The sequence below is a fragment of the Coenobita brevimanus genome, chromosome 44 (assembly GCF_032717465.1).
Source record: "Coenobita brevimanus isolate Jiangsu-jjx chromosome 44, ASM3271746v2, whole genome shotgun sequence".
NCBI classification, from domain to species: domain Eukaryota; kingdom Metazoa; phylum Arthropoda; class Malacostraca; order Decapoda; family Coenobitidae; genus Coenobita; species Coenobita brevimanus.
The window spans coordinates 49,071,524-49,096,523 of NC_136997.1; the positions used below are offsets into that span (position 1 = coordinate 49,071,524).

Here is a 25,000-nt window from a genome sequence, read left to right on the forward strand (position 1 = left end):
CAAAACTTTCTTATACTATTACCGTTTCCCAGGCAAAAGAAGCAAATTGTCTAAGGATAAACATTCATAATTGATTACTATCAAGACGATATGAGCAAGTATTGAGTATAATATAAGCAAGTAACTGCAAAGCAATAGCCAAAGGTCATTATTACAGCGGTATCTGGCATCGTTTCCCTACTTGCCTCGACAACTGAGTGATGCCAACTTGCTTCACTTACAAATATATTAGCCATAGCCATTTTACAGCGCCCAAATTTCTTCATTTTCTGCGCTTCACCTGCTGGTATTTCATTCTTACCAATTAAGTCGTCAAACGTTATCCAAAACAGCTCTTCATGTGCGTACATATTACCGTAAGTCTTGTCACAGAGAATTTTTAATGTGACTGCACAAAATAAAGAAGCAGCGCCTCAGCGGAAAAATGAGTGTTCAGTGTTCACTTGATTTTGGCAAAGGCCTATGCGACTTCGTTCTAATCTGACGAAGATCCTTGAGCCTAGTTCGACATGTACGTTGTACCATTCCTTTCTCATAATTTAAGCGTTGGGAGCAGTCTTAAGTGAAAACAAATCGACGATGGAGAATTCTCGAGACTCGAAACAAGGATGGTTATACACACAGGTTATATTTTTACGACCCCCCCTTAAGTTTGAAAGTTTTATCCAAAGCTTAAAGAAAAATATATTGTGCAGAGACTGCAAAAATATAAAATACGCCGTTGGATTAAACGGAGTAATTAACCCCGAAAAATCTTTCCTGAGCTGAATAAAATCGTCTGGAGGTAGCAAGTTACACTCCTGCCTCACCTTGCCTCCCTATCACCCTTACTACCTTCACCCTATTTCACTCAGCCACCCTCACTCTCTCACTCTTCTTTACTCGACCTCCCTCACCCTTCCTTGCCTACACCGCTCATTTCAGTTAGCTATCTCCACCCTATCTCGTCCTGCCCCTCACCATAACTTTGTGAAATTATACTCGTTCCCGCCTTCACCCTGCCTCTCTCACCCTACCACCCCCTCCCATTTACACCCTGCCGGCCTATCCTCATCCTCTCACACCCTACCTCCCCCACTCTACCACACCTGCTCTCACCCTACCTCTCCCATCCCACTAGCAGTACCCTATCTCCTTTTCCCTCCCTCACCCTCACCCTATCACCCTCACCCCCTCACATTACCACCCTCACCCTATTCTTCTCTCTCTCTCTCTCTCTCTCCCACACCGTACCTCACCATCCCTCACCCTACCTACCTCGCCTCCCTAACCCTTTCTCATCCTACCTCACCCTCACCCTCATCCTCCACCCTACACCCTACCTCTCCCTCACCCTACATTTCTCACCCCTTTCGCACTCCCTCCACGCACTCTACACCCTCCCTCACCCTACCCACACCCCGCCACTGCCAGGAATGCGGTATAATAGGAATCATTTCAAGATATACCGCCTCTCTCTCTCTCCATGCCACACACCACAAAGGTACAAAGAAAACAACAAAATGTCACTTGTTTTTAAAAATTAGTAGTAGTGGTAGTAGAAGCAGTAGTAGTGGTAGGAGTAATAGTGGTAGTAGTAGTAGTTGAAGTATTGTAGTAGCAGCAGAAGTAGTAGTAGTAATATACCACGCTTATCTTCCCTAACCTTCCGCTGTTCCACTTATCGCCTCTCCTCCCTCTCCGCCATCACCAACATCGCCACCATTATCACCTCTTCCATCACTTAACCCTTTCACTGGTGCTGGAGAGGGGCGCCTTCACGTGGTGGCACTAATATTACTGGGAGGTTCCGTTGCCTGGTTATACAAACATCCCTCAACTTCCTCTCGACTGGAAGCTGCTGGATTGGTGATTAAGAGGGTAACTTCAGCCTGTAATCCACTGGGTTTACACTGAGAAGAACCGGAACAGCAACAACATTTACAACTACTGCCACTATTACTATAAAAGAAAGAAGCCATCATAGTAGGACAACCCCTTTCTCTCTCTCTCTCTCTCTCTCTCTCTCTCTCTCTCTCAGACGATTTTATTCAGCTCTGGAAAGGCCTCTTGTAGTGAAGGGGTTAATGAAGGCTATATCTAATTCCGGTTCAAAAAGTCTCTCCTTAGTTGAGTAAAGTTGTCTAGTAAAAACGAGAATATAATAAAGAAGATTAGGAGTTACACACACACACACACACACACACAGATATAATACCCACGTGTGTGTGCAGAGACCTGATGATATTGCCTCTTATCGTCATATTGGGAGAGAGGTAACCAGCTTAAGTGAGCTGTCCCTCTCATTAACGAGGACGCTGGTCATGACCTTCCACACCACTAACATTACATTATTTTAACAATGCAGTGGTGCTGGAGTGGGATGCTTCACGTGGTGCGGCCACCGATATAACATAGCAGGTCCTATGCCTGTTTATGCGAATGTATTGGCTGGATTAAAGTGTGTTTGAAGAAGCACATGGCTGGGGTTTGGCACTTTTTATTCCCTCTAGCTTGGTAGTCTTGGTTTGCCTATCTTGCAGGGAGTATCTGCAGCTCACCTATAATGCAAAGTACAAAACAAAATACAGTACATGCATACCCTAACATGATGAGTCAGGATTCCAAAGGCTTAACTGATGTTCGAATGATTGTATAATCTGTTTGACTGGGTATACTGCTAGTATTTCTCCCAAATTTAGGCTTCTCTATTCTTGCCCCTGAATCCTACTGCATCCTATTTTTAGGTTGGAATTTGGATCAGAATGATGATGAACAAACTTTGGGTTTTCCCTTACAGCTTCCAACAAACTTTGACGACATATGTATGACTCTCCAAGAATGTAAATTACAATTCCATTAACCCTTTTTGGTCCATGAGTGCAACACATGGAATTTTGCAGGGTAGATGTTGAATGTGCCACATTTTATCAATTGACTCATAATTGTGAAGCTAACAGGTTCAAGTATTTAAGAACTCTTTACGTGGAAAATGGCACAATTTATATACAGGTATTCTAATGCTGTATATCTGTACAACTGCATTCTGGCAAGGTTAGGAAAAAATATAAATATTCCAGTACAATTATATTCTGATATATTTGTACAGATACATTCTGGCAAGATTAGGTGATCCACTGTTCTGATAGATGAGTGCAAGATTGAAGGCAATTTCTCGAGACAGGTCAAGTCTTGGACCATCTGGTGGCTCATCTAATGGGTGACACTCCAGTGCCAACTTGTAGTAGTGGACAGCCTGTGGCAGAAGGTTCAGCTGGTGGAAGGCTCGACCAAGGTTATACATGGACTCTTGGCACTCTCCTCGCATCTCTACGTATAAATTCAGGAAGGCACAAGCCTGAACCACCAAAGAGTGCTTCTTCCCACTGAATTTTTGGCAAGCCATGTGTGTGAAAGTTAAACCAAGCATTAGTGGAATCAGGGGGTTGCTTGGATCTTGCTTGAAGGCCTGTGTGTATTCAGCCAATGAGTATTTGTATGTGCCAGCCACCAAACAGTTGTGGCCATTCAGTAACCCTAAGGCAACCAGATCAGGGTGCTTGTGGGTCAGACGCAACAGGAAACGGTTGTGTCTGAAGTCATCAGCTTTTGAAATTATAAGATTTAGCAAGTTCCAGCACCTATTGCTCTCTGGGTTCTTTATAACCAGTTCTCGCATGATGTTGTAAGCAAAATATGAGCTTTCATTATAGATACATGCCAGGAGACACATGAATTCAATCTCTCGAGCCCGTTCTTTGTCTCTCATGAACTCCTTTGATCCAAGGGCACTGAATGTCATTCTCTCTAGTTCTTCAAACCTGAAAGATAGCAACAGATGGTTATCAAGCATTCTGAATTAGGTACCTAATCAACACAAATGTACTGGCTAAATAAGCCCTTGAATGTTCTTTCTCTGTTTGTAGCCATACCATAAAAATTAACAATCTTCCAACTAATTAACATCTAGGCATAACACTGTTATCTTCAGAAATGAATAATCTTTCATGTAAGAAAGCAACAAGAGAGAAAAGCAAAATAACAACATAATCTTTGACAGAGAACACAAAACATCTATCTCCAATACCGTTCAACTCACAACTTCACTAAGGCTCTGATCAGAATGAATACGGTACAATTTATCCTCTGGCAACAAAAGATGTGTCGTTTCATGTGCTTCATAAGGCCACTTTCAGAATTTTAATATGCTTTGTAGTTGTTCAGTAATAAAATGATGACAAACAGGGAAGGGCCTTCTGGGGTGCCAAATGGGGAAATAAAGATATATTTCCCCACTAGAACATCACTGGTACCACTATACGTCTATCAGTGACAGAAAGGTAATATATTCATAAACATTATCATTTTGACCTCTTTTTCTCACCTATGATGGTGTGAAGTAATATCCAGAAAGCAAGAAAAGAGAAGCTGTGACAGTGGGAGAACTATGAACGGCATACCCAATGATATCAGCCAGACACTCCTGTATTCGATTAAATATTAAAAAACATTTTACTGCAGTGCTTACCTCTTTTGGTCATGAAGGATATTACAGAGGGTTGCAAAAAGTTGCCACTGGTCCTCCAAAGGAACGTCTGGTCCTGTGAAAGCTGGCCCATTGTCCTCCAAACTCTCATTCTTCGAGCGTCGCAACTCTCTGATGGCTTCATATTTGTTGCTTAGCTTCTTGTTGCTAAGCATGGCCTCGGCTTCATCTCGGTTCCTGAGAGTTACCAGGTATGTTGATATTTTGTACACACTGCAACTAAATCATTATTATCATCTTGATTTAAAGCAACTCCATGTTATTTTTTCAAATTTAGACTTGTAAAATGTGATTTGCATTTACAGTACAGTATGTTAATGTTTCTGATGACCACGGTTATGCCTGCATGTGTAGGTCATTTTCCACCTGTTAATAGAAATCAACTGTCAACTCGGTCTGATCGAAGCTAACCAGGAATGGAGGGGATTTGAATTTACAAAATTCTCGATTAACATTTTTCCCTTATGGTTTCCTGGAATACAGGAAACATTTTGGCTCATCACTTGGTGCAGATTTACTTGTAAGTAGCACGTGTGAGGAGATGGTTGACATCCCCACCTATCAATGAAATCTGAACAGTACTGCATCTATACTTATATTACATGTGGTCACTTTACATGAGCACAGTCTCAATCAGGTGCTCCCTCTAGGATATGAGAGCTGTTTGAGTAAATAATTCTGACAGGAAATCAGTCTTAATATTCTTACTGTGCTTCAGTGGAAAAAAGCAAATGTTTACATTACAAGTGCTAGGCCTGTCAGTGCTAGGGAAATAAAGTCTGATGATGCCCTTCTAACTCTGATGTAAACTGTACATGATTTCCTTCAGTACTATTGACTTTGGTACTGAAATTTCACTGTAACAGTACTGGTGCATTATTACCTGATGTGAATGAAATGCCTCCTGAAGAGAAGCTTGGCAGCATTTATAAAATCATGGAGGTGTTCCTGCTCAAGAAGAATTTTGCACCGTTGGTAGAGAAGGTTGGAGTCGAGTGGTTCTGAGTCACTCTCCTGGTTAAGAATGAGAAGTGCCTCATCCAGCCTCCCTAAGGACTGTAAGATGGGTGACAGCATCAACCTGGCCTCAGCATGTTGTGGAGCCAGCTGAACCACCTGCAGAGAAAGAATATTAGTGATACTGTACAAGACTAATCCATCACATCCCTTCATCATTTGTAATAAGTTTCTAACAGCATAGGCACCTAGTGATTTTGAAGTCTAAAGGTCTAAGTGACCATTCAAGGTGAAAGTCAGGTTAGTTCAGATTCTAAAGTGATAAACAGAATTTTCAAAAACTGAATAATATCACCTAGGATGTCAACAGAAACATACCCTCTACCTCATCCTATACTTTCAAAGAGGATATACTGCACTGTACTAGCTGTTAACATTTTACATTACTGTTTATCTCTTGTCACTGAGTGTTCTGGGTCAATAACTATTTAAGATGAGTTTCTGTACGTTACCACAATTTCTTAGATCCAAATGGTTACCTTGCTATAAGCCTGTGCAGCCTCCTCCATCTGATCAACAGCAGCCAGACACTCGCCATATTGAAGCCACACTGCTGCCACGTTGTACTGAGTTGACCCAATGAGTGGACGCAGCAGAGGCAGGGCAGCTTCATGGAAATCCACACTCATGTATGCTTCAGCTATGTCAAGGTACAGATCACCAAAATCCTCCTCTGATTCGCTGTTATAAAAAAATTATTTCTGTATGAGGTTTCTAATGAGGAATATCAGCAAACAATGATCCCTTGGTTATCACATGCTTGACTGTGGCTGTTTTTGTTATCACTGCTAGATGAAAATCAGCACTCCTGCCATTATTGCACATTTTTTAGCTAAAAAACTTTGTTATAGTGCACGAGAGGTGGTTTCTGCCAACAACGATTATGCAAAATCAGTGGTTTCTGATGGCTTTGAGGGATTTAAAGATAAAGCCCTACTCAAGGAGTGAATCCCACGTGGTGGAAACCACTAACTCTCCACCTCCTAGCCTCAAAACTCCTTACCACAAACCCATCTCAGGTCTCTATATGGTATGTGTTCCTTATTGTGTCCTTTTCATCATTTTCTGTTAACTTAGCCATGCTGATGTGCTTCTGATACTTACCATAACATCATGTATGTATTTAGTGGGTCTAAATTGTTGTAAAAGGGAAAATTTGAGTTTACAAATGGGGTGCCCAATAACAATTACGATAAATCCCATAGGTCCTGTGCTCTTATAGTGCAATTTCATTATCCTGCAATCGGTGCAATACCAATTGTGCACAATAACCAAGGGATCACAATGCATCATACAAAATTCCAGAAGCTTTAAAAGCTGACAGTTTATGCATGAGCTCCATCAAGGTACATATTCTATAATCAAACTCTGAGTCACTGCTTAAAAAAGCAGTGAATCAGGAGGTCAACTTCCACCTGAAATCCACTGCATTCAAATCCAGACAACTGTTACTATGGGACATACTACTACCTTCCAGGGTCACTGGTAGTCAACAAAAACTACTCAACCATAATTAACAAATGGGAAATAATGAACACATTAAACCAAGGCATTAAGGTTATGAAAGTGATGAATGGATTTTCTGAGAAAATACCGAAGTATGGATTTACTAGTATAACTCCCATATTGGTTTATATACTGTACTGTAATACATTTAAATTTCAGCTCTGCATGGAAGAAGTATTTACTCTACTGAATGTGGAAAAACAACATGTTAATGTTGCTATATCCAAGGACATAATACCAATCTGACAAGATATTACTTTAACATTACAAATCCCCAAATCTGTTCAATCAACATAACAATGCCATGCTTCCTCTTAAAGGAATCCCCATACTGAGGCTGGAAATGGTACAGCTGATGTTTTTATGGACTGGAAGCTACAACCGAGTGTCAAAACCAGGTGGTTACTTCTTAAAGGTTGTTACATCACCAAGAGTAAAAATATCTGTTCCTCACTTCATTAAGAGTTCAACAAGTGGTGCTGCCAACTCAAGTGCCCGGACATGTATGAGGGAGACAGTGAGCTTGGTGCGGAGATCAATGAGAAGGTCCAGTGGTACATAGCACTCAGTGGCGGATGCTACCCTCTCCTCCAGGCTTAACTTGATAAATTCTGCCTCAGGTCGATCCTGCAAACAAATAAATTACTATACTTAGATAACAGGAAATGTGAAATGCCTTTACACTGTTTGTGTTATCTTCAGATGACTTTCTTCACCTTATGATAGACTGATGTGAAGAAAGAGGTTTGAAATAACCTTCACTAATCCCTTCACTGCAACAGGACATCTAACTTAAGATGAGTAAAATCATCTAGAACTAGCAAAAATGACAGGGCAAAAGATACATTCTCGGAGGGAAGAGGTCAATTGTCATTAGCCAGTTTCCCCTTTTTGTATTAACTTATAAACATGCCACTGATAATTCTCCTCCAATGTTCTTTACCTTTCCTTGCTTTCTGAACCCTACCTCACCCCATGCTTGAGTGGGAAAAAGAGGTCACAATGACGACAACAATGATGATGATGAGGGAAATGATGATGAAATGACAATGACAACAACTGCAATGACATCCTACCTTGTGCAGCAGTCTGACTCCAGCATGAAGTGTGAGCACCTCAATACACCTGAGGTACTCCTGCTGATGCATTAACACCTCCAACATCAGGTTTATGTCCTCGGCAGTCACATATGATGGATACTTTTTGAAAGCTGTTTCCATTGCATTACGAGCCAGATGTACGTCTTTGTTTTCATAGTGGATTTTGGCAATCTCCTTAGCGAGTTTTAACCCATCCTGCGTAACAAAAGTAAACACTCATTAAATCCACTCTATAAGCACAAGCACACACCCACATACATGCTGTTTCATAAGTTAACTCCATTACAGTGAATAGAGAGCTTGCTTTCTTCCTCCAACAATATGCTAGCAATACAAAAGTCTTTTGAATTATGGTATCCCACAATTGTGGCAAAGCTCCATAAACCAACCACGTGGTTAAATTGTAAAGTCAAGAAAAGTGCATAAGCTGCAAACACCATTAATAAGACCAAATTCCTAACTGAAATTCGGCAATAAATAATTTTGTCTTTTAACGTACTCCCACGCTGAAAACTTGGCAATTCTGATCTATTAGGAACAAACTAAAAGAAAGATTACTGCAAACTGCTCATAAACATTAATACAGTATATCCATACTTTCCTCCTCATACAAGAAGACAATAAAGATTAAAAAACATAATAACATAATATTTTAATTTTTTTTACTTTTTCATTTCAGACAATAATACAATCATTCTCCTGACTCACCTTGCCCTGGTCAGTACGCAGATATTTAAGCATGTGTGTGTAGCCTTTCAAAGCCTTTAGTTTCTCTCCGAGTTGCTCGAGCAGATCACACCGTGCCCAGTGATAATCTAGATTCTGTGGATTGGCCTTGATGGCTCGGCCCCAACAAAACACTGCTTGCTGAATGTCTCCCTGTAACAAGCATTATGATATAACACAAACATCAACTCAGCTATCGACATTAGCTTGTGATAACTCTAAATTTCGGCCTGTAGCACTGGCACCAAGTACTATAATCAGTTTGTTTTCATCTAAGGAATCTAGGCTACTCTCACAACTTGAATGATAGGTCTGGTTGCATGAAATTTGATGAGCTATACTTATGGGTCAGGAATGGGTCTTCTTGGTTACCTGTCAAATCAATCCTCCAACCCGACTACACCTGGCCATCAACTGAGTAGAGAGGGGTCAGTGATTTTCGCCAAATGAGAACAAACTGACTATAGTGCTCTAGATCATAAAAAGTTACAGATACAACAACAACACCCAAACCTATTTTGCCCCATATAAGGAGGAGTGTAGGATCCCATGGCTAGGCTACTCAGTCCCAACATTTAAGGCAAGGGTGGCCAGCTTCACTTGCCCCTGACAGACATTATGTAAGCAACAAATCCCAACCACCCTTCAGATGGAATACATACGACTCCATTCAATTAGAGTACCTCAACCCACTAAACTACCAGGCATCATTTAGTTATATGGCTACTACAGATAATGCACTTTCAGATTATATCACACTCCTTTTATATAACTGTACAGCTTTCATTAGACGAGTTATTCCAATAAAGATTTACTTGCCTTCAACCTCACGAGGCTAGGGATCTCTTGGCTACTTTACTTTGACAACTGTCTGATGGTTTATTTACCTCAAGAGTGACCAATCAGGCTAAAACGTATTTATTAGAAACAAAAACTGTTTATTAACCCCTTAGCCTGAAGACATCTTTTCTAACTTTTCTAGCTAACATTGTATCACTTATAAAGGCTCTGACATGCTTGCATATGTTGGTGTTGGTCACCTAAAGGCGGCTCTCCACACTGCTCAATCTCTGGCAGCCTCCTATTCTGTCTCTTATCCCTGAGGTTTCACCCTATGACCTCGTCCCAGGTCTTTTTCGGTCTGCCTCACGCAACCCCACCCCTGACAGTCAAACTTCTCACCCAAGGATATTTATTGTATTCCAACTTATGAAGGACGATTTTACTCAGCTCATAAAACTTGCCACAGTCAATGGGATAACTAAAGAGAATATGGCCCTGAGAGTCTCACCTGGTGGAGTGAGAGGTCTGCCAGCTTCTCCCATTCTTCAGCATTAGGACTCAGGAAGGCAGCAATCAGGAGGAACTGAAGGGATTTGTTCACCATCTTCTTCTCCTCATATATCATCCCCAGCGTCTACAGAAGATGAAAACCATTACATCATCATCATCATCATCATCATCATCATCATCTGGATCTCCTTTCCCACTCTAGGGCAGGGTGAGGAGTAGCAACGTCCAGACAGCCTAAGTCTGCCCGATCCAATGGGCCATGCTTCCATTCACTCATCATTCAAGCCCCCGGAAGCTTGGCTCTATTTGATACACCAAAAACATTCACCACAATTTGCGGCTTCACATAAATGTATCCGATAGAGTCAACATAACAAAATCAAGTTAATCCACTCAGAAGTTCACATATCAGAAAGCTTAACACTATTTCAAAATAATGTGAAAACAGTTACAAAAAAAACTGTCATCATCATCATCATCATCATCATTACCATGAACTCTTAAAATACAATAAAAGATTACATCATCATCATCATCATCCAGACCACCTTTCCCACCCAAGGGTAGGGTGAGGAGTAGCAATGTCCAGACAGCAAAAACGTGCCAAATCCAAACAGGCCACACTTCCATTCACTCATCATTCAAGCCTCCGGAATCCTGGCTGTACTGGATATTCTTTAAATACACAAATACCACCCTCATTCTCAATTTCCAGCTCTCTCATTCCAGTATTATTTTATATTAATTTAAAAGCAGTCCTAGTGGTTTCATACCATACACATTTATCACTTCTCCACAATGTAATGAACTGAAAAGGTATTAAAATCTTGTACGATGCTTTTCTGTTTCCTACACCGCACTACAACAACTTTACTGTGGTTCTGTGGTTGTAGCAAATTGTACAGAGTTTCATTCACCCTGATACATCTAATATACAAATAATAACCTAAAGAAAAACAAATTGGTAACATCAATATATAATCTAGCAGAATTATAACCCATCCATCCATCATCTACACCTCTTTTGTCCCATCAAGAGCATAGGGGCCCACGGCTAACCTACTATGTCCTGATATTTAAGGCAGGGATAACCAACCTCGCCTTCCCCTGAGTGACATTATGTGATCAATAAACCCAAACCATCCCCTGGATATAAACCCCTACAGATAACAGGAGCATCTTAACCCTCTAAGCCACCACACATCATTACCATAATGATCATCAATATTCATAAGGCATAACCAGAAAGCTAAGTCGAACCTGATAGGGTTCTGGTGAGTGAGAAAACTGTCGTATAACTTCCATACACATCTTGATGGCCTCGTCATATTCCCGGTGAGCATAGCGCAAGTTGGCCTCACCCATCAGTCCCTGGAGGGCCGCTGGGAGGCGTCGTCTCCTTCTCTTCTCCTTCCCACCTTTTCGCTTCAATTGATACCTACAGCATAAACAAATAATGGTGACTAAAACTTATTACATCCAATTACCTTCCCCTGTCATACTTCTGTGGGTGCTCAAGGGTCAAATCACATAAAAATTATTAAAGTATATCTTTAACCTGTCATCTTCCTTTCTACCACCATCTAATTATGGCGCCAAGGACACAATATACAGTATACCATTTACACTGCCTTAAGATACCTGAAATAATAATCAATGTTCATTTATCAGAGTTATTTTGTCCAGTTTCTATTCAACAGTCAATGCATACAATAACATTGGCATGGAACAATAGCTTTTAGCTTATTATTTTGCTCTTAAAAACAGTACTACCCATAGATTTACCAACAGCAATGATTAAGTTTCTCTCAGGTTAGGCACAGGATAACATTTTACACATCATCACAATTCTAATATCAAGGTACAACTGAGAGGAGTTTGGAGGATAAGCAGTGAGAGGAGAACTCTTTGTGAAAAACTGGAAGTAGTGGAGAAAAAAAAAAAAAAAAAAAAGGAATACCAGGTGAATATGAATACAAAATTTTCTGACAGCAGCATAAATGTAGTGAGGAAGATGTCACCATACTGGTGGGGTTAACTATAATTCTTTCACCTTACCTTGCCTAATATTTTCTTCCTTTTGCAGCCTACTTAATGTAGCTCAGTGGCTGAATACGACTACAGCCTTCCACTCTTTTCATTGCACTTCTTCATAACTAGCATCTTTTTCTAGTGTTAATCTGTTGTTACAACTCAAGTTAGAGGGGCAGCAGTAGTAGCTGAACCCCTGGCTCATCCGAAAGTGAATCCAGAGGGCTGCAAGCCTAACTTATCCCTATCCTACATTCCAACATCTTCCTTTTTGGGTACAGGGTGAGACTTGAGGAACATTTGCATAAATGGGCCAAGGCAACTCTCTCCAGTACCCTGAGTTTGAGGAAAGACAGCATACATGGTGCTTGTAAGTCTCCAAAACCAACGAGAACACTGCATAACATTAAACCCCGATTCATACCGCTGCTGTTCATTTAATTCCTTCTCAAACTCGGCTGCATGGTCCTCCTTAGACTGAGAGGCCTCCCCTGGGACAGGAGTTGAGTCTTCCACATCACTGTCTGCATCAGTTCCCTCACCCCACAGTGCTGCCACCTGTACACAAAGTCAAACCAGAATATAATTACTTGCAAGTGAATTGAACAGCTATCTTAAACACGTAAAGCATGATTTTACTATTATAACAAGTATAAATTACTGAAAATAACATTTTTGTCAGCTTTAAAAATTTCCTCTTCTAAATCATAAAGAATATGCTTTTGCCAGACAGCAAAACACATCAATTAAAGATTACATGTACTGTGTATCACACCAATAATAAAGCACATTAATTAATGATTATATCATAATAATCCTGAAATACCTGTACATTCACAACTTATCACCATCATCATCAACTGTATTCTCTATAGGCCTACACACTAGGTGGGGAGACCTAGATAACACTGTGATTATATTATTTATCCACCAAGTTCAATAATTTGCCAGTTTTTTCCCACCTTAAACACACAGTTTTTTCGTCTTCTCTGTCCCCTGTATGCTAAAACATCTTGAGAAACATACGTACCTCCGAGAAGGACATGCCATCTGTCATAAGGCGGTTAATCAGTTCCTCCTGACTCTTGCTGTCGATCGGTTCTGAAAGGGAGTCTTCTTCCTCCTCTGTCTCTTCAGCTGCCTCTGCTCCAAGACCCAGAAACTTTTCATGGCATACTTCATCTGTTTCTAAGGTTGGGATCGTCTGGAATTAAAATCATCATCATTATCATCATTATCATCATCATCATCATCATCCTCACCCACCACCACCACCACCATCATCATCTCATATTTTCAAATTCAACAATACTGTATCTTGAAATACAAATCTCTCCTTGCTTACGTGTGGCAGTCCAAGCACTTCTCCCCCTTCTGGAGAGTCTGCACTGAATTCATTGACTGGCTCATTCTCAAAACTCTCACCCTTGACAAACTCTGGTATATCTGTTGCCAATGGCTCCATCTGTAAGAAACATGAACCAGTGCTTAGAAGAAAAAAAGAAATAAATAAAACCATGTAAATGATGCCATGCTTCCTCTTAAGGAATACCCATACTGAGATTGGCCATGGTACAGTTACTACAGTATAGCTTTTTTTTTAAATTAATTATTTTTTTGACTGGGAGCTAAATCAAGTGGCAAAACCAGCTAAGTACTTCCATGCAGCCGAAAACCATTGGGAGAGAAAAGGATCAAACACATGTAATAATATTTGTACCATAATAATGGGTGAGCTTCAGCTTGGACTTTGACTGTGACTTAGAGTACAGTACTGCCTAAGAGTGATGACTGTGTGGCTGAACATCAAGCTTGTTGTCACACTTCTCTCTTATGCGAGTACCTCCCAGGGTCGATGGTTGCAAGTCATCCTTATTACCCTTTTTGCGATGTGATGGCCCAAGGCTAGGTTACCATAATAACAAATATTTGATGGTTGATACCTAGTCACTCCCCTTGGTGGCATTAAAATAATACTGATAATAAGAATGGTCTCTATGGGACCAAATCTATGTGCACAACAAGGCCATCACTCTGACTGGGGTCTTCTAACCACTACATCACCAGTAATGTAACACGGCATTACATAAACAAAATGCAATACTCATCTTAACCATATTTTCCACTAATAAAATGAGTAAGTAGAATCCATACACAATGAAAAATAAAAGTGACAGAATAATTGTCTAGTCTACAGTGTCTTTTAAAATGGGCCATACATTCATCTAATCATCATTCATTAAAATTTTATACGAGGTCACCTAACTGTTTCCCTATTCTAGGCCCTGAACAATCTTTTCTCTTTTATAGCTTCTTCTGACCACCTTGGTATTAATGCACCAGGTCGTTCTGGAGAGAGATGCCTTTATGAGGTACAAACGTCTATGAACTCCCTCCCTATCCCCCAAAAGAAGGAGAGGGGCAACATCAACCTGCAGTCCACCGAGTTTACATTGTAATGAACCTGGCACAACTACTATTACTACTACTACTACTGTATTACTACTACTACTACTACTAACTACTACCGGTACTACTACTAATAATAATACTAATACTAATACTGTACTAACATATCCAGTGGTCTTTTTGTGTAGCTAGTCTCTGTCTATTACTTCAAGAATGTCATATTTTTGTGGATCTCATGATTCCTAATTAATTCTGGAATAACTCTTGTTTTTTCCAGACAGTCTAATTTAGCTTAGGAAATGTGCCTAGTAGTCAATGGGTTAATGAAAGCCATATCTAATCCCACTTTCTACTTCTAACAGTCTCTCTGAAGCTTAAACTGTCTAGAGATATCAAAAATTACATATAAAAGGCATACTCACATCAAAGCGGTTAAATAAAAAGAAATTTCACTCCAAGCTACTGCCGTCTTTCATCGGATCTTTTATAGCCCCATCAGGAGTAAAAGGCCTGGGGTTGTGCACCCGAGTCGTTTTGTTTCATTTCGTTTTTCACTTAATTTTTTAATCAAGATATTATATGAACAATTAACCCCTTCAAACATGGATATATCTTACACTGCATCATTGCTTTCTTCAAACATTTGTATGTAGCTTTGGAAGGATCTGTAGTTGTGAAGGAATTTACCAAGGCAATATCTATCCCCTCCCAGTCAAAAAGTCTTCCCTCTGCTGAATACAAGCACCTGGGCATGGCACGACAAAACTTTCAAAAAATATACAGTATGATAAAAATAATATGTCACTGGATTAAAGGGGATAAATCTCAAACACTCCCTGAATTTAGATCAATAAAGCACTGGATTCAGCTGGATTCAGGGAGTAAATGAAAACTTAATCTACAAAACTCTTACTGAAAGCAGCTCTGAGTATTCATTCTGCTGGCCATCATCTTCCTCATTGTCTTCATCTTCCTCCTCAGGGTCAGCTTCTGTCATCTCCACTTCAACATGATCAGTGCCACCCTGTTTAAGAATAAATCCTTTTTATCTGCATGCATACACAGCTTCTTATCTATCACATCCAGTAGTTATAACTAAAGTATATTATGCCGAGGATGAGATGGAGGGATGGGGTGGAGAGGTATATGAGAGAGGGGGGTGTGAGTTGGGAGCAGGGCAGTGAAATGGCGGGGGACAGGGCGACTTGGAGGTGATTTGTTTGTGGCCACCCCAAACAGGATTGAGGCGTCTGGCAGTAGAATAGATAGATATTATGGTAATATTAGTCTTATTGTCCTTATGTTTAACTCCTTCAATCTGATGGGATACTTGCCTTATTTCTTGCTGCTGTTAGACTGTTTATTCAGCCTAAGAGAAATTTTGCCTTCCTTAAGTTGAATGCAATTGTATGGAAGTAAAATTTACAAAGCTGAAATAATACTGCAATGTAATGTGAATAAGAACAAACTTACGGAGAGTAGGTTTTGATACTGGTGTCCAAATTCTGATTCATGCTCCAGAAATTCATGAGTTTCTACACCCATTTTTTCTTCTATGTAGCAGGGGCTTCCCCCATCTGATATTTTCACACTTGAGTTCATTGTCCTTGTTTTGGGTGGTAGCTTCGGGACAAGTTTCAAATGACTGTACAGAATTTATTAATCTTGAACTTTTTCCATTTTACAGTCAGATTCGCTGCTACACACCTCCTGTGGATAAAGCAGGTACAATAATATTAACTGCTATGACTGACATAGCTGCTTTAAAATGAATATCATTCTGACAGGCAGGCTGAATTGTACTGAGACCACTCCTAGGCTGAAAAACACTAGTGGCCAGAATGTAACAGCTACAGCTGTTCACACTTGCTGGTGCGAGGGGCTTAAGAAGGCTGTAAAACATAACATAATCCATTCAGGCTTTTACTGAAGGCTAACTATCACTATCATTATATTCAGGCTTGAAGGCTGATTGATATTCTCTAAGAATTAACAGTTACTCTATTTTCTCTTTTATCCATTCTATCCATGCAAGGAATCATTTTTTTTTTTTTTTTTTTTTTTAGCTACCATTACAGTATCTGTCTGTTCAAAACTGCCACATAAATAATAGCATATTAACTAACCATTTCTTGAAGGAATTAGGCTATTAAGATATGCTCTGTAGCCTCATAAGAAATTCCTTCAAAAAGTTTACACAAGAAATTTTGGGCAAGTTACAATACATGACAGAAGCAGCAAAAGCTATTTCCATGCTGGGCACATTCAATATAACTTTTGCATGAATGGATTCTCAGATTTTGGAGGACCCTTTGCACAACCTAGGTTCATCTGCATATAGAATCTGCAGTGCAGGCTTGCTAAGTGTACACCAGGAAAGATACTTATAAACCAGAAGGAGTTACGGTAGCAAGCTAGTACCGGTATCCTATGCACGGAGTGACTTTATGCAGGAAGTTACTGTTCCTTCTCTATTTAGCCTAAATTAATGTAACCTAACCTAACCTAACCTAACCTAACCTTATCCTAGATCAACCTAACCTAAATAAACCTAAAGTAAACTAACCTTACTTAATGAAATGACTGATTAACCTAACCTAAACAAACACAAACTAAACTAACCTTAATTCACAAAATGAGTGATTTCACAATCTGCCTGCAACATACATATATGTATACTGTATTTATTTATTTATATATATCTATATATCGACCTATAGTTACATATAGACTGATAAGACATCCAACTATCTCTCTGACACATATATTTCATAAAATGTTGTTGATAAATGGCACAATACTTGAGATAACATGCAGATACTTTCAGCACAGCAACTAAAAGGGCACTCGGTGCATGCACACTGAGCGGAATGGTAACTTCCAGCATGTCACTCCATGCATACGACACCAGTACCTCAGCTATCTGATATGAACCAGGAGAAGAGGTTTAAGACACCTGGTCTAACAACACAGAGAACGGAGGGTAGATGGATGACATGATCAAGATCTTTCGGTAAATTTTTACAAGTGGACAATACACCCCCCAGGTAGTGCAATATATTTTTCTGGCAGTTTTTGATGCGATTCGAATGTTTCTGACCTTCGTCTTTGTCGGAAATGCCCCTCACCGAACACAATAAAACTAACCAAACCAAACCCAACATACCTAGCCTATCTTAGGGGAGTAATAATCAATTTCCGAATGGGGTAATGGGCGTTATTTGTGATCCTTAGGGACTATACTATACGATAATGGTGCTAACCTTCCAAAACTGCACATTGTCCACTTGTAAAATAATACCGATCTTTCAAATAACTTAAGACTTTGAAAATCTCGGCTAGCTTGGAAACAGTTTTGTGCATAGCCATCACGAAGCATGAACAGTACAAAAAGTGACACTACAACTCAATAAACAAATTCGTACGGTCATAAAGTGGGTCTGATGTGATCTTACGTCCCTGTGCAGGTGGAGTCTTACCCATTATTATACAGGAAAACATCTTATAAATGATCAACGTACAGCCTCTTTAAGCTTGAATCTTGGTGGTGTTAAAAGCCGTATCTCTTTAGCTGTAGTTCACGTTCTTGCTGCTGAGGTTAGGGCAGTACAGGACATTTAACAGAAGTTTTAAAGAGCCAGTCCCTTTAACTGAAGCAGCTGGATGGACTGGTACTCCTAACGACCGCCCGAAACATCCATCGATCACTCCTTCTTGGGGGTTTAAATCGGCCACAAATTTGTATCGATTCTTCTCCAATAGAAAAGAGAATGTACAAAAAGGTAACCGGGAAATATGTGAATTAAAAAGTACTAAGTCGTATGGCGTTAGGAATAAGAAAGTTTGAAAGAAAAGAGCAAGTGGAAGGTATAATAATCTTCCCCCTCATACACTCGTCTTTTCCAAATCCCTTCCTCGGTCCCATTAACATTATTTTGTCTTTTAATTAACTTTCTAACTCTTAGTGATTGTTCATTTTGCATTTCATTTACTATCTCAGTCTCATCCCTATCTCTCCTTTCTACTATTTCTCTTATCTTTCACACCCTGCTTTAATATTATCTTGCCCATAACATTCTTTTTCTGTCAGCCTCTTCCCCCTGATCCAACAGAAGGATTGCACCATAATTAATCTCACTCTCTCTCTCTCTCTCTCTCTCTCTCTCTCACACACACACACACACACACACACACACAGAGTAAAATTAATCGCTAAGGAAGAGGTGTTACAGTCTCCTATGCTAGTCCAGTCCTATGCTGAGTCAAATCGTCTAGGGTAACAAGAAAATAAGATTTTTTTCAATTTATTCCTATTTTTCGACGATTTTTTCAGCTCGAGGGGATTTATTATTACAGGGTGGATTAGACAGCCTTCATTAATCGCTTTACCACAAGAAATCCCTCCTAAGCTGAATAAAATCGCCTGGGGATCGCAAGATTACTTAAGATTTCACGAGGGCTGGAAGGGGTAAGTTTTTTAATATCTCTTTTTTATCCCCTTGAGGTGCTGACGAGGAGCCTGCTGTACCGTGGTGAGGCAAAGCAGCTGCGGCGTCCACCCAGGAGTCAGATCTCTTCATATTCCCGTGTGCCTCGCCGTAGGAAGGACGTTGGTGAGATGCTGTATGCCACAAGGGGGTGCCCGAACCCTACTCGGTGTATGTGTTGTACTGTGCCTGTAGGAAGGCCCCACAGAAGCAGTTACTTACCTGTGGTCGATGGGTGTGCTCCGCCAGACTGACAACGGTATTCAATCGAGCTCAGGGTCTTACTGTAGGTGGAGATGTGCATTTCGTAACATCCCTTCTTAAGCGATTTATTTTGGGTTTTGTTTGTTTTATCTATTTATTTATTTATTTTATTGATGGGCTCCACGTCGACAGGTAAGGAACAGATACCATACAAGAGAATATTAAGGAGTAATACAGAATAAGTCGCTACAGAAGAGGTGTTACGGAGGCACATAGAATCCGTACCCAACCAGATCCACTTAACTCCAGACACATCCACCGAGTCCACTTAAATCCAGTATATTATTTTATTTATTTTTTTTTCAGTTATTACCATCCGGGTTGCGAAGCGGGCAATGGTAATGTGTTTAGTTGTGTGTTTGGCTGGCTGGCTGTGTGTGTGTGTGTGTGTGTGTGTGTGTGTGTGTGTGTGTGTTAAGCTAGGAAGAAGAAACCAAAGGCCACGAGCCCGCAATAAACTGTTCCTTCCAAGAGAAAAACAAAATACAAGAGAGAGCCAAATTCAAGATCCGATCATTTCGAGATGCCTGGACACACTTCGTTTGAAAGACTGGAGATCATAGCTAGCAGGAAATACAGACAGAGGGAGACAGTTCCAGAGTTGACCTATTGCATAAATGAAGGACTGGGAGTAACGGTTAACTCTTGCATTAGAGAGTTGGACAGAAAAGGGATGAGAGTTTGCTGCTAGACGGGTGCTACGTGCCCGTCGTAGTGGTGGAGGGATGCAAGCAGACAGTTCAGAGGAACAGTGACCATTAAAGTAACGATAGAAAAGAAATAAAGAGGCAACAGTGCGGCGAAGAGACAGAGGTTGAAGGGAGCCAGTAAGAGGAGGAGAGTTAATGAAACGAAAAGCCTTTGACTCCACCCTATTGAGAAGAGCTGTATGTGGAGAGCCTCCCCACACATAAGAGTTGTACTCTACACAGGGGCGGATAAAACCCCTGTATAGAGTCAACAATTGTACAGGGGTAAAGAAGGAACGGAGTCGGCTCAGTGTGGGTAAAAGAGTGTGTGGGTAAACAAAATACCTGCTGGACGGCTTGGGCTATAAGCATGACACTCTCAGGGTGTCAAGGTATGGCCAAAATCTTGTACGAGTTCTAAAATGGTCACTCGGATTTGTTTTCATCTAACGGAACTGGACGACTCTCACTACCTTAATACTCACGAGTGTTCGAAATTACATTGGTTTTCATTCTGAGGTTGCAGTGAGTCTCCTTGGTTACTAGTCAAAATGATCCGCCAATCTGACTACACCTCTCTATACACTGAGCTGAAAGTAGTTGTGGATCTTTGTAAAAAAGTAGTAGTAGTAGTAGTAGTAACAGTAGTAGTAGTAGTAGTAGCAGTAGTAGTAGTAGTAGTAGTAATAATAATAATAATAATAATAATAATAATAATAATAATAACAATAATAATAAAATAATAATAATGATGATAATAATAATAATAATAGTAATAATAATAATCGACTCTACAATACCTTAATATTATTTGTGGAAAATGAAAAGACACATATAGAGGAACGTCTTTAATTTTTTTCCAGCCTTTAATTATAAACTGATAATGCATGTATCGCTACACTCTGTCAGCGAGAAATAAACCACACCCAGGAAGTACACACCTTTGTATCTCTTCTATATTTTTTACGCTTTTCATGTATTCTTCGTAGTCTGAGCCAGATTATACACAACTAGGGACCGTCTCAGGCAGGGTAGGGTCGTATTTGGGTGCCTGGGATCCTCTTAAGCACGTTTATCTTACGAAAATGTTACGAAAAATAAAATGGAAAGAGAAAAGTGAGTTGAATTTCCCACCGTAAGTTGAGACGGGATGTAAACAACTAAGTACCGTCTCAGATAAGGTAGGTTAGTGTTTGGGCGCCTGGGATCGCCTTAACCACGATTATCTTACTAAAAACTTACGAAAATAGAGTAGTAGTAAGAAGAATAGTGAGTTAAATAATGTATTGTCCTCGTTTTAGATTGATCTAGAATATAAACACAACAAATTACCATCTCGAGGGAAGAACGGTCGTGTGTAAAGCATTATCAAGCGAGACGAATTCACGAAAACATAAAATTAAGAAGGAAATTATGAGTTTAATTCTGTGTTGCTCATCTTAGGCAGTTTATATACTTTTTTCTAATTTGCTCTTAGGCACGACAAGCTTACGAAAATAAAACAATCATAAGAGAAAATGGGTTTGAATTCTCCCCAGCTACAGTGTTCCATTTTACGTTAGCTCATGTATGGAGTGGTAGCAACATATATAGCAGTGTGGAGTTTTTAGGTATGCTTTGGACATTAGGGCAATCATATTAAGCATATTCTCACACCTAAATATACCCTAGCCAGGAATCCACGGTTGAAAATGTGGTGTATATGGAATGTTTGGGATGAGGTGGGTAGGTATGGTTACAGAGAGAGAGAGAGAGAGTGTTTCCAGCCAATGGGAGACAGTTTTAGGTCGATGAAGGAAGAATTCTTGATGGGGTCCCTCCTACTCCTCTACTCCTTCATCCTCTTTTCCTTCCTACTTCTGCTTCTCATCCTCAAGCTATGGAAAAAGAAAAAAATATATATTAAATTATTTTCCTAGCATGGAGGTGGCTTGGGAGATGGAGCTGGAGGAATCTGAACTTCGTATGATGAGTGGATGGTTGCGCGAGTCACTGAAATTTGTTAACACGTGAAATAAAGATATGTAGCTAATTTTTATCATTAAATGTATTGTTTATGTTGAGAATCTGAAGTGATGTGTGTTATAAATGATTAGGGAGAGTTTACATATATACATACACAGATAGATAGATAGATAGATAGATAGATGGATAGATAGATAGATAGATAGATTGATTGATAGGTAGGTAGGTAGGTAGGTAGGCAGACGGGAATTGACTGATAGAATGAAAGATAGATAGATAGAGAGAGAGAGAGAGAGAGAGAGAGAGAGAGAGAGAGAGAGAGAGAGAGAGAGAACAAACCCATAAATACGACTACAAAATAGGGTAAAAAGGAACACTAGCCTTGTGTGAGGGCGTGGAGTGTGGGCGTGCGGGCGGAGAGGAGTGGGCGGTGGACCTTTTGCGGCGGTAAAGTGGGTGGGTCTCCAGGCGGGCGGCGAGAGAACGCATCATCTCCATCTGTAAGTAAAATCATCTCCAATAGGCCTCAGGGAACGGAGTAGTCTAGATAATTTTTTAGGGCCGAGATCCCCCTAGCACCTCCTCCTTAGCGATTTATTTTTGTATACGGGTGGTTCGTATAATTCTGTACTTTATGTATGCGGAGTATGGTAATGTTTGAAGGATATCTGTAACACTGAATAGGACAGTTAGATGTAATCTATTCTCTATCTACATACCCTAGGAAAGGGAGGTAGCCGAGACAGGACGACACACTCCCCATTTACTCATCCATTCAGACACATTCATTCGCATCTTAGCCCCAAAGGGGAGAACGGACAGATCCTCACCGCACCACACCGCACAAGGGTCAACTGCGCAGTGCAATCAGTGACATCCGCAGCAGGGCCCGACAGCAGAGCTGGTTTACCCCTGCCACATCATAATAGACCCATCCCCTTACCCGCACCTGACCTGACTAGCTGATCAGACCAATGCGGGAGAATATCCCCTCAGGGCTGCGTCATCATTTATTCATTCACAATTTCTCTCCATTTATTTCTGTCACGCACAGCCACTCTTCCTTGCTCAACAGACATCCCTCTCACATCCAGCGCTCTCTTCACACAGTCCATCCATCCTATTCGTGGTCTCCCTCTCAGCCTTACACCTCTCATATCAGATCTAGTTATCTTTTTCACCAATCGCTCATTATCCATTCTCTCCATGTGCCCAAACCATCGCAACACCCTCTGCTCAACTCTACCAGCCATCTCCCGAACAACTCCAGTTCTCCTTCGCACTTCATCATTCCGCACTCGATCCATACGCGTCACTCCACACATACTCCTCAGACACCTCATCTCCATTACATTCAAACTTTTCCTCTCTGCTACACCCATATTCCATGTTTCAGCCCCATATAACGCAGTCGGTACCACAACACCCTCATACAGCCTTCTCTTTTCATCCATTCTAAGCGAACGACATCTAAACACTTTTTTCATTCCTCCCAGCACCTTTCCTACTTCATTCATTCTAAACTTCACTTCTGCATCTATTCTTCCATCCACAGCAACACGTGACCCTAAATATTTAAACAAAATAAATCGCTTAGGAAAAGGTGTTGCGGAGCTTTCTTAACTGACGAGAATGCCGGTACTGGAAGGATTTATAGAACACAGACAAGGACAGTTAGGAGTAAGTAAACAAAATAAATCGCTTAAGAAAAGGCGTTAGGGAGGATTTGCGGAACACAGGAGAGGACAGTAAGGTGTAAATAAACAAAATAAATCGTTAAAGAAAAGGTGTTAGGGAGGATTTACGGAACAGAGGAGAGGACAATAAGGTGTACAGAAACAAAATATGGTGTACAGTATTCGTATGGTGTAATAAGCAAAATAAATCGCTTAGGAGAAGGCGTTAGGGAGCTTTGTTAATGATCTCACCTTATCCTGCAGTTGTTCCCAGAGCTTCGCCTCAGCCAGAACGTGCTTGGCCAGCGCGTCCAACTCTGCCCCCGATGCCGCACTCTCCAGCCCGGGGTCAGAGCGCTTCCTACCACATCCTGCAAGAAAAATATATATAGGCCTACCACATCCTGCAAAAAGATATATATAGGCCTACCACATCCTGCAAGAAAATAATATATAGGCCTACCACATCCTGCCAAAAAAAATTATATATACTTCCTCCATATTCTCCCTGACACCTCTTCCTCAGCGATTTATTTTCGTATACGGCTGGTTATTATACTTTTTAATCTTTATTTTTGCAAAGTATGGGGATTTTGGAATGGTTTAAAGAACTCATAACAGGATAGCACGGTGTCATCAGCAAAATAAATCGCTTAGGAAGAGGTGTTAGGGCCTAAAATTAATTCGTATGACATTAGCTGGACTGAAATACTATACCCTTTTCACTTTAACTTGGCCTAAAATTTCCATCTCTCCATCTTGAAAGTAGAGTCCTAACAATAGATTAACATTAGGATACGAATGCTAGTCACGAAGAAGTGCTACGGGAAGGATGTAGAGCCGAAGCATTGTCTTATTCTGTCCTGAGTCGTAACAATAGATTAACACTACGAATGCTAATCACGAAGAAGTGCTATGGGAAGGATGTAGAGCCGAAGCATTGTCTTATTCTGTCCTGAGTAGTAACAATAGATTAACACTACGAATGCTAGTCACGAAGAAGCGCTATGGGAAGGATGAAGCGCCACAGCATTATCTTAGTCTGTCCTGAGTCTTACAATAGATTAACACTAGAATACGAATGCTAGTCACGAAGAAGTGCTATGAGAAAGATGTAGCGCCGTTACATTACCTTATTCTGTCCTGAGTCGTAACAAAAGATTAACACTAGAATACGAATGCTAGTCACGAAGAAGTGCTACGGGAAGGATGTAGAGCCGTAGCATTGTCTATTCGGTCCAGTGTAGTAACAACAGATTAACACTACGAATGCTAATCACGAAGAAGTGCTACGGGAAGGGTGTAGAGCCGT

At 40.5% G+C, this 25,000-nt stretch overlaps 2 protein-coding genes across 2 annotated transcripts in view; both read right to left on the reverse strand.

The window, feature by feature from the left end:
- Window positions 1–3,064: 3,064 nt before the first annotated feature.
- On the reverse strand, window positions 3,065–18,151 carry LOC145398161 (general transcription factor 3C polypeptide 3). Its single transcript, XM_080271109.1, has 15 exons — window positions 18,129–18,151; window positions 16,081–16,317; window positions 15,521–15,631; window positions 13,544–13,663; window positions 13,229–13,402; window positions 12,623–12,756; window positions 11,428–11,605; window positions 10,166–10,291; window positions 8,857–9,027; window positions 8,125–8,343; window positions 7,503–7,675; window positions 6,022–6,223; window positions 5,409–5,641; window positions 4,508–4,702; window positions 3,065–3,800 (listed from the first exon to the last, which is right to left on the reverse strand). Exons 2-15 carry the CDS (start codon window positions 16,207–16,209, stop codon window positions 3,065–3,067), a joined length of 2,901 nt encoding a protein of 966 aa, XP_080127235.1. The 5' UTR covers window positions 16,210–16,317; window positions 18,129–18,151.
- Window positions 18,152–21,805: 3,654 nt separating this feature from the next.
- The window catches only part of CCAP (Crustacean cardioactive peptide), a 4,198-nt gene continuing 1,003 nt past the window's right edge, over window positions 21,806–25,000 (reverse strand). The window contains exons 3-5 of the mRNA XM_080271110.1: window positions 23,941–24,059; window positions 22,388–22,510; window positions 21,806–21,918 (exon numbers count right to left, since the gene is read on the reverse strand). Coding sequence (XP_080127236.1) covers window positions 21,901–21,918; window positions 22,388–22,510; window positions 23,941–24,059 — 260 coding nt within the window. The 3' untranslated portion in view covers window positions 21,806–21,900. The remainder of the gene's footprint in view (window positions 21,919–22,387; window positions 22,511–23,940; window positions 24,060–25,000) is intronic.

What these genes read in the sequence shown, in the direction of transcription:
- LOC145398161 (XM_080271109.1), bottom strand. Translation starts at nt 16,209, where the DNA reads ATGAACTCAAGTGTGAAAATATCAGATGGGGGAAGCCCCTGCTACATA. An exon ending in AGTATCAAAACCTACTCTCC is followed by an intron (nt 15,632 to 16,080) that starts GTAAGTTTGTTC and finishes ATTCTTAAACAG; the next exon opens with GGTGGCACTGATCATGTTGA. An exon ending in AATACTCAGAGCTGCTTTCA is followed by an intron (nt 13,664 to 15,520) that starts GTAAGAGTTTTG and finishes TGTTTCTTACAG; the next exon opens with ATGGAGCCATTGGCAACAGA.